We start from the raw sequence: 13918 nt of genomic DNA, 5'->3' as shown, positions 1-13918 counted from the left end.
CGCGCTGGACCTCGGGCTAGAAGGTCGAGGGTTCGAGACCTGCTCCCTGCCTGCTTCTTTACAGTATACACCGGTTGTTTACCAAGTATGTGACAAATAACATTTTATTCGATTGTCTTTCAAATACATTGTTAGTTATTGGTTAGCTAGCTAGCGAATTTTAGCCATATTACCATTGACATGAAATCAATCAAAACACCTCAAAAAAAGACATGGTATCAATAATAAGATTTTAAAAAACAGCTGAAACGAGCCAACTATGATTCCCCACATGACAGCTTCTTGTCATTGTTGCCAGCTATCTGACAGTTCAGAATCATAAAGCACGGATTCCGGCACCATTAATGCGCGTGCATTATTTTCGCGACATTGTCAGCCAACCTGTCTATTCTTGACCAAGTGAGAAATGATAATTACAAGTGTTAATATTTTTTTTCCGGGTAATACGATTTGAACATTTTGGCCTTCCATATGAATTGGCCTATTTTCGCACCATTATCGCATATCGCCATCACGTTGGAAAGCGCCTGAAGTATCTTCTAGTGAACTTCCCACTTCACCAGCAGGTAGGTCTATTGGCGCCACTACTAGTACTTCCATATTGAAGTTATTTTGGACCATTCTGATGAATATTTTCTGTGGAACTCAGCCAGACACTCCATATAGACACGAGCATGAGGAATGGCGGTGTATTGCAATTAGTCATTTTCAGACGAACGGCTTTTTAACATTAAAACAACAACGTACAAAACAGCACACTTTTTTCCATCAACATAAATTTAATAAGGTAGTGAAAGTACATAAACAAAGTAATGAAGTACAGTAAGATGCAAGTTATGATGATGCCAGATGTAGGATGAGCAGATTTTTCAAAGCCAATTTAAGCACCATCGTCATGTAGTCAGGAAAGGCCATAAATAAGTAAGAACTGCTCTAGAATGTATGAGAAGAAGTTATACATGGGACATGTGGACTGTTATCACAGTTTTCAGACATTTCTACCAACTAAAAAATAACAATATTGGTGTAGCACTAGTTAATCATGCAATTTACTTTAGTAAACCTTCTGAAACACAGACAAAATATACTTAAATAAGTAGAACTCGATACATCTCTGTCCAGCAATGTCATGAAGCCTGGAAAGTAATTTATACTCTCTGAATGTGAGATCCCTATCAAAAATAATATGCAGATTTTGTATTTTCTTAATATATCTAAAGTGCAAGTATTTATCCATTTTATTCAATGCTTTCTGTAAGTATAAAATACAAAGGAAAAAAAACAGCAATATGCTTTTCCTGTTTATACTGTATGTTAGATTTTTCTGAAAGGATCATCATATTTAACAAACCATATATATATATATATATAGACACACACACACACACACCACAGATAAAATATTTTGAAAGGTACAACATATAATATAGGGTTGATAAACGGGTAGTTAGACCATACGGTGACATGGGATATGTTCATTGTGCATTGACCCTCTTCCTCCCTATTGACTTTTATAGCCCCTTTTCCCAATGTCTCATCCCTGTACATAACAGTAGCCTATACAGTCTGCATACATGAAGGACTCTGCATTGGTATGTGCAAAACAGAAGGTGTGCTGAGCTAGTAATGGCCAAGATGACTGTTGGCTTCACAAACAAGATTGTGATTGGCCTTGCCCATATTATAGACTTTGTCTGTGTGTGATTGGTCTGAACTTGAAGGCCCAGTGAAACGTCATAGTGACAATAGAACACTGAAACTAGATCAGTTGAACCGAAGAAAACAAACATCAGATGAACAGATCTTTAAACAGCTTGGTAGAATGAATGGAAGTTAGTTAAGTCTGTTTTGGAATTCTAGTGGGAGAGATTCCAGAAGACCAAACCTCCAAAGGGACTGGTAGAGGTTGTTACCATGGTCATGCAGCTGTTGTTTAGATCACTGGTCAGAAAATACACATTCCCACTGTTAAGTACAAATATGAAGAACAAAGCACCTCTAATAGGTCATAAATTCTAAGACATCTCTCTCTGATGCAAACCGCACAAGCACCATCACCACCACCAATGTTACACTGAACTGAACTAGCCATGCTGCTGCACAGTTTCAATCAACCCATTGCAGGTTTTGATTATCGGACAAAAACACATGGCGTCCATTTTGTGCACCATTGATTAACTGTGCAATGTGAGCAACATGGTAAAGCCATCCACTCTGGACAGTGGCAGTTGGTTCTGACCCCAACACTGTGCTGTACCTTTATAATGGGCAGTGTTCTAGAATCTACTACACAGAACCACTCCACTCTGGAACCAGAACGTACCCAATAGCACCTTGTGAACTGACAAAACAATTATCACTTTTGTTTAATATTTTTCAAAAATGTGTGCGTTTTACAGAGCGAGGCATACAAACATAAAATGTGAGCTGAATGAGTTTGAATTAGTATGTCTAGGATTGGCAGGTAAGAGAGTGTTGAAAAAGGTGGATTGAATTTCCAGTCTTCATGTCTCGCATTTGAGGCCTGAATTCAATCAAGCCTGTACTGTGTAGAAATAGCATTTGGTCTTTCACAGCATTAGTGCCGTATTGACTGAATTATGGCCTCAAATGTGCTTTATGTGTGGGGCACAATGTAGCAGATAAACTGTGGATTTTACTCTATGCAAAGGATCTCTGACATTCTGGGGCAGTGTTAGGGAATATCATTTTCTCCAGAAGAGGAGAGAAACCCAATGTAGCTTTAATGCTGGCCTAGTAAAGGGCCATATAATAGGGTCCCTATATGGGGCCCCACATAGGGACCCATGCATCTCGAGGCCTCGTTCTTACACTTGTAACTCCGACTCAATCCAAATGGCAGGTGGAATTATAGCAGACCTACTACTGCTCAGTCTGTTTTCAACATCATGCCAGCCAGTCTGATGGCAGTACAGTAGAGTAGGTTTAGATCTAATAAACTAATCCAAGCCACCCAGTGATACTCTAAATCCGGCTACTGATGGTTAACCTAGCTAGCTGATTGTTAATCATCGCTTAAAGAAATCCTCTATGGCATTGTTTACTGCTGAACTGAGAGAAAAGGATGCTGGGTAACTGTCAGAATGATTCGTCTTCACCCCAGGCAGAATGGTTGGTCACTTCATCGTCAGGGCAACCCCCTCTGTCATCATGTCAATTTGTTGACATTGTGTAATGTTTGTTTAATTTTTCTCCTTTTATCCAAGTAAAACAGAAGTTTCAAGATACTATTCAATTAAATTATAAGACACAGAAGGGGGAGGACTGTGCCTTAAACACTGACTTGAAGATGAGATAAGCTATCTGATTTGTGAGGGGGGAAGTAGCTATGTCTCTGTAGCGAATCTGTGGAAAGAGAAACACCAGAAACGTGCCTACACTCACTGAAACACAGTGGGGTTACTGTATATGAAAGTGATGGGAAATCTCTCACACTAGTTTGACATCTTTTCACTTAAATGCAGAGAAAGACATCACATTTCCATAATAATGCAGAATTCATCCTCATGCTTTTCAAATACCAAACACATATATTTGTATTGTTTTTGTCTATACGACATACAATGCCACGGTTGGCACGTACAATACTGCACACTATAATGTAATGTCCTCACAGTCTGTCATCACACTGTGTAGAGGGAGACTGCTGCTCAGACAACATCATGTGGAGAGTAACATTGAGAAATCAAATAAAGCAAGGTGACAAATTAGACCGGCAGGCCCGGTCTAGTTTGGATTATATTGGGGCTGTAGCACCATAGAAAGATACTGCCTTGGCCTTTTGGCCTACATCCAGAAACCTCACAAGGGACTCTTAGGGCATCCATCCATCATCCATCCATCATCCATCTCATCCCCACTGACTGACTACTGTACACATCCAGTAACAACCCATCTTATTTTACATGGTGCAAGAAGTGGACAGAATCAACGCCACACCTCTGATGACTATCCATGCTCAATTTAGAAGTGCTGCTGCTGTTGCTGTTCTAGAAGCCATTCTCTGCTCTCCTCACCTGTGGAGGGAGACAGGCTGCAGAAATGGGCCTCTGGTTTGGCTAGTCAGTGTTGACCAATAGCCATACTGCAGTACAGTACTCATCAATGAAAACATACAGTGGTCGAGAGAGATATCATCAACATCGACCCCAATGTGAAACACGTAAACGAGTGGAGTGTATAAGGCACCAGGTTGTTCTGACGTCAGAGAGGATGCGCCCACGCGGCTCTGCATGCATGTAGCCGCGCGCTGATGCGTATTTTTTCTCGCGGTCCCATCACCGGTTGAGCATCTCGTCCCCCCCCCCCCCCCCCTCCAAAAAAAAGAAAACTCGCCCACAGAAAACGTGGGCATTTTAGGATTTAAATACAGCTGATTCACAAAATCATAATTAGTATATCTAGGTTAGCACTTTTTTCATCTAACCATTGGTCCAAATTTGAATGGACATGGTGCAAAGGGGTAGATATTCAATAGTAAAGATGATTTTAGCCCATTTAGGCCTATATAGAAGCGCAGTATTTAGACTCTCCTCTTCATTTATAAAGACTCCATAATGAAGGCCTATGACATTATAGAAACGAGTTATAGCTACATTTTCGATCAAATAAAATACTTTCTCAAATGCCTTTTAACAAGAGGTGTAGGCATATTGGCATATGTCTATTTTTCAGCCTGTGCGTTGCGTTCTGCAGTACACATTAAATGGATAGCGTTTTCATTTTTATTTCCTGCGTAAATAATAAACTACATCTGATTTCAGATTTTGGTTTGGTAAAGTTATTTATATATTTTCTCTTTGTGCTGATGTCAAATGTTTCTTCACGTGGAGATCGTCGTAATTTCCATGTAGGCTTATACCCCGGTTTTTATTTTGTATTTTTTGAATTTGCACTTTGGAAACCTTTACGAAATAGCATGGACGTGTGCAAAATCGGTTCGTTTGTTTGTTAGAGGAATAAACACTCTGTTCATTGTCATTTAAATCAAGTAGGAAACAGTTCATATTTTACAGTTCAAACAGTTATTGATAGCAGCGGCTTACTGTTAAAATGGTTGGTAAGTGGGTGATATCCAGCAATGAACGACGAGACAGTACTGCCAATCTGACTGTGAAGGTTGTGTGTGGGGTGCTTCCCTTGGAATTCTCTCTTTATATTTTATAGTAAAAGTCGGTTTATAAAGTCTGTTTGTTGTTATTTATTTATTTCTGCTCAAGCCGGTAATCCGTCAATCATCGTCCCCGTCGTCACCATGTTGGCCCTCCGGTAGGAGTTCGGAGGCCCGTTTTTCTCTACTCCGCTCCTGGATTTTTCTCATCTCCTCGGCATATTTACAGAACGTGTTGCCGAATTTGGACCACACTTTGCACGGAACAGTGATGGAGTTCCGGTAGGTAGGCTTCACCTCGCTGACCCGCATGAACACTCCATACTTGTTGGAACCCACGTCGAAGAAAAAGCGCTTGTTGTCAACAGTCAAGGAGGTGCCCTCGGGTAGTTCGGCTGGATCCTCATCCATACCGTAATCATCGATGAGTTTGGCTAAAGCATCACGGAACTCGATAAGTCCCTGCGCTGGAAGCGCGATTGTCTGGCCTTGTGCGCTTCCCAATCCGGGCCCCCGATTAACGGTTTGACGGATCCTGAGGAACCGCCCCCTCTGGTTCTCTTTCAGATCCATGTAATATTTGCGATTCTCTCGCACTAGAAATTCGCTCTTGAGGGCTCGCCGGGGCTCATCCTGCACTATGTCCGGGTTGCTCGGGCCCAGTTGGGCGTAATGTTCGATGAAGTCCCCGAGATAGTCGCGGAACTCCACTGCCACTGACATAGAGAGAGTGAGGCGGCTCTTGTTTCCCCCAGCTCCGACCTCGGCTATCTTTAGGAAGCGGCCTTTTGCATTCTGCTTCACATCTAGGTAGAAGCGCTTATTCTGGATGTCGACTCGCTTCGATGCGAGCTCCTCTGTGTCGTGTTGGAGTCTTGCCGCGGCGCCCATCGCGCCCGGGGGCAGCGAGCCGGGGCCTGTGGCCAGCCCTCCGTGGTCACTGCCACTGTCTCTGTCCGCCATGATGCTGCCTCCCTGCTTACCTTCCACGGTCTCCCTCAGCCTGCTGCAACCTCGAATACCCGTCAACCACTCCGCCGATATCGCGAGAGCTCTATGCTTTAGAAAGGAAATTAAAGTAGTCTACTGTAGTTTTGGAGAGGGGTGTGTTCAAGATATACAAGTTTGCGCCTAAACTGTGCAGCAGCTGCATATAATTCAGTAACGTTTAAACTAAATCGAAGTCCTTCATAATGTGTGATGATGCAATGCTTCATTATAATGTCCCTGATTTCCATTTCCTATTAGTAATATAACATCCTCATATTACACAAAATATCCAAAATGTTCATCATCTGTCATGGGAGAATCAAACAAATTCCTCGAATGAAACACTAGCCTACCCATGTGTTGAACAGAGAAGAGACAGACAATACAAATGTGTATTTTATTGATGTACATGTACAGCATGGTGGGTAAAATGAGATATAATAGTCTACTTAACTGATAACTGTTTATTTGTCTCTTTATGAGATAATTGACTCAGACGTGTTGAATGAGTGATTTGATTGAGGATGAAAACAGAGCATCAAAAGGACATAGAATTTGATGACAGATGGGAATAATTAAATCAATATTTAGTCTATATAATGTGATCTGTAATATCATGAGGTAAAATCAGTCAAATATCCTTAGTATGATCAGAAATCACCGTATGATCACTTCTCTACCGCTAACTGATATCATCTTCCTGACGCCGTTTCAGCACCACAGACAGCGCACGTTTTCTGACCTCTAAGCAAGGACATCTAGCTGACATCTAGCTTGCGCTCTGAATGAGCGAGCGGGGGAATCTTGAACGAATTAAGTGATTGATTGATTGAGGGGGGGGGGGGGGGGGGGGGGGGGCGTCTGGCAGAGAGAGGAAAATACCACCACCATGAAGCTGTGTATGACATAGTGTATCTTGTATCTGTGTATGACATAGCCATCTTTCGTCAGTCTGTTGGCGGTTTGAGAAGAGAAAAAGCATGCATCCGCCTATCCACATGTGGCTTCCCCATTACTTCAATACTGGTAATCGATATTCTCACATGTGGCCACACGCTGACCCACTCGGCCACCATCACACACATTACTCATTTTCTTTTGGTGCAGAAATCTCCCGCCCTGTATGAACATGCCCGCAGGACCCGGTGCCTTTCAATAGGTGGAGTGGCTATTGGGTATAGTAACCAGTGGTTTAGCCAGATTAAACAGAAAGAGGGGTCTCCAACTCACAGGTTGCCGTGCAATAGGCTACTAGGCTACTACTGGAACCATTGAGGTTTTCGCAGCGTTAGTCATCGCACTAGCCGCAGTGTAGCCTTGTCTCTATACTTACTCTCTGAATCGCCAGCCCTGTGGTTCAGTACGCACTCCTCTAAGCGTTGGGTTTGGTGGATCTTTTTAAACTGAACCGCGACCGAACCATATGCTGTTGCTATCATGGTTGCCCGTGGTTCTGACTCAAGGCGGTTTCATTGACCCGTAGTCAGTGGTTTGAGGTGAGGGGTGTTGGGTGCGTGGCTCCGGTCATTAGTGTGTTTGCGCAGGAAGTGGTAGCAGACGCCAGTGGCTGGGCAGGTGATGTTTGCTCACGTAAGCGGTTCGTGTTTGTGGGGTGCAGGGGACGAGGCTGGAGGGAGTGCGCTGTGGCTTTGCCTAACCGGATAACCAGATAACAGCTATCTTCCGTACTCTTCGTTTTACTGAAAAGTAATCTGATTTCTACATTTCTGAAGGTGGATCAAAAAGCCCGACCTTGTGTGTATCTGGCTGTGTGTATCTGGCTGTGTGTATTTGTGCTTTTCTGTCCGCGAAATCTAACATTCGTTTTCCGTTATAGAAAGCCAGTGCGTCCACCCATGCAATGACATTTGCTGGAGAGAGAGGATCAACTATAGAGGCTTCATGCAGAACCTCTGGTTTCGAGTAGAGGGTAATTTACGAGTCTTGTTTTGCGTTTCAAGAGAAAGTAAAAGGTTTGAAGGAGGATGCAGCAACCACATTTTTAACCATGCATAACCGGGCCGTTTCCGGTTCTTAGGCTGGTGTGTCCCCATCTGAAACCGTATGGGGAAAGCGGCAGACACAGATGGCATGGACACTTATACAAGGTCTGCCGCTCTGCCCTGCTATCGGAGCCTATTCGCAGTCTCCCACTTCAACCCCGCTCCGTCATCCGCGCCCCTCAGCCGCCCCAGCACTGCAGCAACGGAGCCACGGCCGACGGCATGAGGCTTGATCCGGTCCATTTCTCCATGCTGGTCATCGGGGTCTCTTTCGCCTGTTACGCCCCGAGTCTCAATTCCCTCCAGGACCAGGCATACCGATCCGCCGTGGTCATCGAGGGCGAGGTGCGCTCCTCACCGGAAAACGTCTCTCGGGACCCGTACAGTGTGAATGTCAAAGTGCTAGACGTATGGCCCGTGAACAGCGGCGGACTCGAGCGGGAGCAGCTCGTGACCGTCGGGGACTTCGGTTCCGAGGCCTCGTGCACTACTGTAGAGGAGAACCACAGATATATATTTTTCATGGACCCAACAGGCGAGCCTTTAGTATTCAAGGCATCGTTTGCTCCGCTGGACGCCAGCGGAACGGACCTGAAGAAGGATGTGGAGAGCGTGTTGTGTGAGGACTGCGGTAAGTTGAGCTTTCATTGGACGCTTCAGGGCCGCACGCTAATACCCCGGTTATATAAGGAGTCTTTGGTCTCCCTGTGAGCCTTATCGGTGATGATTGACACAGTTCAAATCTCCATGCCCTGGTGACACATAACTAAGACGGCTCGTTTTTTTCCAGGACATGCATGGATGTGTGAGACAGATATCCTAGAGACTGTAGTACATTTGGCTATAGGTGAGAGTGATGTAGAATAGTCAATACTGGGGATGAGTGAGACGATTCCCATGTACAAAGCACAGTGATTTGGTATGGACAATCCATGATTATGAAAATGATTTACCGTCTATAGTGTGCATGTTGGTAAGATATTGGCATGCTTGGCTATGTAGAGTCAAAAGATGGAACATAGATTCTGTACAAAAGCCTCAGTGCTGGCAGATAAAGTGTGTGTGTGTGTGTGTGTGTGAGTGTAGTATCCCATGTCTGGGAATGAAGTGGACAGGTATCAGAGAGAGAGAAAGAAAGAGAGAGAGAGAGAGGAAGAGAGAAAGAAAGAGAGAGAGAGAGAGGAGAGAGAGAGAGAGAGAGAGAGAGAGAAAGAGAGAGAGAGAGAGAGAGAGAGAGAAAGTGAGAAAGAGAGAGAGAGAGAGTGAGAAAGAGAGAGAGAGAGAGAGAGAGAGAGGAAGAGAGAGAAAGTGAGAAGAGAGAGAGAGAGAAAGTGAGAGAGAGAGAGAGGAGAGAGTGAATCTGACAGAATATGACAGTTTCATTTCAAATACCCATCAGTATTCGTTCAGATGTCAGTTAGCTTTCAAACAACTTGGACACTGACACCATGTGACAGGAAATAGGGAGACCAATCATCTAGTCCGAAACGGTTGGTGCTGTTAGATCAGGTGGTGGATATTTAGTCCTTTAGGGCCATTCACTAAAGATGAGAGGCACAACAATGTTTCAGCACTGTGGACAGCTCATATTCTCTGACCTCTGAATAGCATCCATCCATTCTCAGTCTGTTTTACTTGTTGTCATGCATTATAAGAGTAAGACAGTGGCCTATTGTCTCTTTAAATCATCAGTTACATTATCTGCTATTCTCTGTGACACATTCTTTGGATGTGTCCAAATAGTCTGGAGAACTGAAGCAGTCTTTACTCAGCTCATCACCTTTAGCATGATGAAACAATACCGGTATGATCAGGGGCCGCATGTATCAAGCATTTCAGAGTAGTAGTGCTAATTTAGGATTGGTTTTGCCTTATAGATCACAATGAATAAGGTTACATGGACAGGAAAGACCTGATCCTAGATCAGCACTCCTTTTCTGAGACGCTTGATACATACAGCCCCTGGTCTCTACCTGAGGCAAATGTCAACATCTTCCTGACAGTGTTTCAGCACCATGGACAGTACACATTCTCTGACACCTGGAGACTGACACCATGTGACAGGAAGTAGGGAGACCAAACACCCAGTCCTGAATGGTTGGTGCTGTTAGATCATGATGAGACACAAAAACAATTTAAAATCGTCAACTCATTCTCATTGCTCCCATGACCAGTCATTTGAAAGGCCTTGATGGGTGAAATGGATGCAGTTGAGACCTAGCCACCATTTCCTCCTATCAGTGCTCATAATAGATAGGAGACAACAGGATGCTAGGAGTGTTTGTCTCTGTCAGCTGTGTGTTTCTGTATGGCTGAACCAGTCCCTGTCTGCAGCTGAAGTGCTTTCATTGTTTTCCAGCTATTTAGTTAGCCACAGAGCAGCTTCACTGTCAAATATTCTTGCTGAGGGAGGGGTGACTGTAGTGTAGGTAATCTGCTACTCAGATGCTGCCATCAAAGACCACACTTCCTTGACTCAACAGTTACACAGACAGACTCTTACTCACCACTGGAACCTCATCTATGCAAAGTCCCAGATGTACAGAGAGACAGGCTCTAATGCTTTGAGTATCTACACAAGTTCTCTACCCCTCTCGCTGTCTCTGTCTCTCTCTCTCTCTCTCTCTCTCTCTCTCTCTCTCTCTCTCTCTCTCTCGCGCTCTATCTTTCTCTCCTTCTCTCTCTCTCTCTCTCTCTCTCTCTCTGTCTCTGTCTCTCTCTCTCGCGCGCTCTATCTCTCTCTCCTTCTCTCTCTCCTTCTCTCTCTCTCTCTTGCTCTCTCTCTCGCTCTCTCTCTCTATCGCTCTCTCTCTCTCTCTCTCTCTCTCTCTCTCTCTCTCTCTCTCTCTCTCTCTCTCTCTCTCTCTCTTTCTCCTCTCTCTCTCTCTCTCTCTCTCTCTCTCCTCTCTCTCTCTCTCTCTCTCTCTCTCTCTCTCTCTCTCTCTCTCTCTCTCTCTCTCTCTCTCTCTCTTGCTTTCTCTCTCTCTCGCTCTCTCGCTCTCTCTCTCTCGCTCTCTCTCTCGCTCTCTCTCTCCCTCTCTACTTCTCTCTCTATACCTCTCTTTCCCTCTCTCTCTCTATCCCTCTCCCTCTCTGCTTCTCTCTCTATATACCTCTCTCTCTCTCTCTCTCTCTCTCTCTATCTCTCTCTCTCTACCTCTCTTTCTCTCTCTCTCTCTCTCTCTCTCTCTCTCTCTCTCTCTCTCTCTCTCTCACTCTCTCTCTCTCTCCCTCCCGCTCTCTCTCTCTCTCTCTCTCTCTCTCTCTATCTCTCTCCCTCTCTACTTCTCTCTCTCTATACCTCTCTCTCTCTCTCTCTCTCTCTATCCCTCTCCCTCTCTACTTCCCTCTCTATATACCTCTTTCTTTCTCTCTCTCTCTCTCTCTCTCTCTCTCTCTCTCTCTCAATTCAATTCAAGGGGCTTTATTGGCATGGGAAACATGTGTTAACATTGCCAAAGCAAGTGAGGTAGATATTATACAAAAGTGAAATAAACAATAATAAATTAACAGTAAACATTACACATACAGAAGTTTCAAAACAATAAAGACATTACAAATGTCATATATATATACAGTGTTTTTACAATGTACAAATGGTTAAAGTACACAAGGGAAAATAAATAAGCATAAATATGAGTTGTATTTACAATGGTGTTTGTTCTTCACTGGTTGCCCTTTTCTTGTGGCAACAGGTCACAAATCTTGCTGCTGTGATGGCACACTGTGGAATTTCACCCAGTAGATATGGGAGTTTATCAAAATTTGATTTGTTTTCGAATTCTTTGTGGATCTGTGTAATCTGAGGGAAATATGTATCTCTAATATGGTTATACATTGGGCAGGAGGTTAGGAAGTGCAGCTTAGTTTCCACCTCATTTTGTGGGCAGTGTTCACATAGCCTGTCTTCTCTTGAGAGCCATGTCCGCCTACGGCGGCCTTTCTCAATAGCAAGGCTATGCTCACTGAGTCTGTACATAGTCAAAGCTTTCCTTAATTTTGGTCAGTCACAGTGGTCAGGTATTCTGCCTCTGTGTACTCTCTGTTTAGGGCCAAATAGCATTCTAGTTTGCTCTGTTTTTTTGTTAATTCTTTCCAATGTGTCAAGTAATTATCTTTTTGTTTTCTCATGATTTAGTTGGGTCTAATTGTGCTGCTGTCCTGGGGCTCTGTAGGGTGTGTTTGTGTTTGTGAACAGAGCCCCAGGACCAGCTTGCTTAGGGGACTCTTCTCCAGGTTCATCTCTCTGTAGGTGATGGCTTTGTTATGGAGGTTTGGGAATCGCTTCCTTTTAGGTGGTTATAGAATTTAACGGCTCTTTTCTGGATTTTGATAATTAGTGGGTATCGGCCTAATTCTGCTCTGCATGCATTATTTGGTTTTCTACGTTGTACACATAGGATATTTTTGCAGAATTCTGCGTGCAGAGTCTCAATTTGGTGTTTGTCCCATTTTGTGAAGTCTTGGTTGGTGAGCGGACCCCAGACCTCACAACCTCACAAAAATCTCTCTCTCTCTCTCTCTCTCTCTCTCTCTCTCTCTCTCTCTCTCTCTCTCTCTCTCTCTCTCTCTCTCTCTCTCTCTCTCTCTCTCTCTCTACCCTCTCTCTCTCTCTCTCTCTCTCTCTCTCTCTCTCTCTCTCTCTCTCTCTCTCTCTTCAAATTCAAGCTGCTTTATTGGCATGAAAAACATTGTGTCAATATTGCCAAAGCAACAATGTATACAATATACATTGTAACAAAATTATAAATGATAGCAAATAATAATATAAAATGGTAGTAAATAATAATACAAAATTAAATACAAATTATAATAACAACAAAATGGTAACAGACAATAGTAGAAATGTAATACATATAAAATCAAATTATGAAAAATGAAACTATAACTAACTTATAACTAAATAATGGTCATCTTCTCCTTTATATCAGTACTACAACTACAATCATCATTACTACGACTACTACTACCATCACTAAACTGTTATCACTACCATTACCACCCATATTTGGAATGATAAACAGCAATAAAAATAGTAATAACAATAATAGTAATAATAAGTAAGTTACTGTTTACTATGCAGATGTTATTATTCAGTGTCCCTCAGGCTATGGCAGGAAAATACATATTTGGCTGCAAGAGGAGCAGTTGCTCCTTCGCCCATGAGTATTCTTAGTTTTTCCTCTGGGTTCAATTTGTAAAAATGTGGAATATATGTAGTCATTTCTGTGAATAATGAATCTCTTTGTGAGGAATATTTATCACAGTAAAGGAGAAAGTGCATCTCTGTCTCTACCTCCCCTGTCATGCAGTGACCACATACACGCTCCTCTTTGGGTAGCCATGTCTTTACATCTCTGTCTCTACCTCCCATGTCATGCAGTGATCACATACACGCTCCTATTTGGGTAGCCATGTCTTTACATCTCTGTCTCTACCTCCCATGTCATGCAGTGGCCACATACACGCTCCTCTTTGGGTGGCCATGTCTTTTTATGTCTGCCGGTTTCTATTGCCAATCGGTGGTCACTCAGCCTGTACTTGGTAAGGATCTGTCTCTGCTTCGTATCTCTGACAGAGTAGAGATAATCAGCCAATTCATATTCTCTGTTTAGGGTCAGATAGCAATTTAGTCGGCTTTGGGATTTTGTTTCGTTTTTCCAATGTTGTAAATATGATTCCTTTGATTGGTTCATTATTTTGCTTATTGGAATTCTTTATTTTGAAGCAGTGCTGGTGTCAGCTTGGTTGGTGAGGTCCAACACAAGCTGACTGAGAGGGCTCGTTTCTGGGC

The 13918-nt window shown here is 43.3% G+C and overlaps 2 protein-coding genes across 2 annotated transcripts in view; one reads left to right on the top strand and one right to left on the bottom strand.

The window, feature by feature from the left end:
- Window positions 1-759: 759 nt before the first annotated feature.
- Window positions 760-6149, bottom strand: LOC139390800 (transcriptional activator protein Pur-alpha-like). The gene has a single exon (XM_071138195.1). It carries the CDS (start codon window positions 6092-6094, stop codon window positions 5252-5254), a length of 843 nt encoding a protein of 280 aa, XP_070994296.1. The 5' UTR covers window positions 6095-6149; the 3' UTR covers window positions 760-5251.
- Window positions 6150-8147: 1998 nt separating this feature from the next.
- The window catches only part of LOC139390789 (pro-neuregulin-2, membrane-bound isoform-like), a 39034-nt gene continuing 33263 nt past the window's right edge, over window positions 8148-13918 (top strand). The window contains exon 1 of the mRNA XM_071138184.1: window positions 8148-8755. Within this exon, the coding sequence (XP_070994285.1) occupies window positions 8347-8755 (409 nt within the window). The 5' untranslated portion in view covers window positions 8148-8346. The remainder of the gene's footprint in view (window positions 8756-13918) is intronic.

This window comes from Oncorhynchus clarkii, chromosome 31 (assembly GCF_045791955.1).
Source record: "Oncorhynchus clarkii lewisi isolate Uvic-CL-2024 chromosome 31, UVic_Ocla_1.0, whole genome shotgun sequence".
Taxonomy (NCBI): Eukaryota; Metazoa; Chordata; class Actinopteri; order Salmoniformes; family Salmonidae; genus Oncorhynchus; species Oncorhynchus clarkii.
This window is presented reverse-complemented; position numbering and strand designations above follow the sequence as displayed.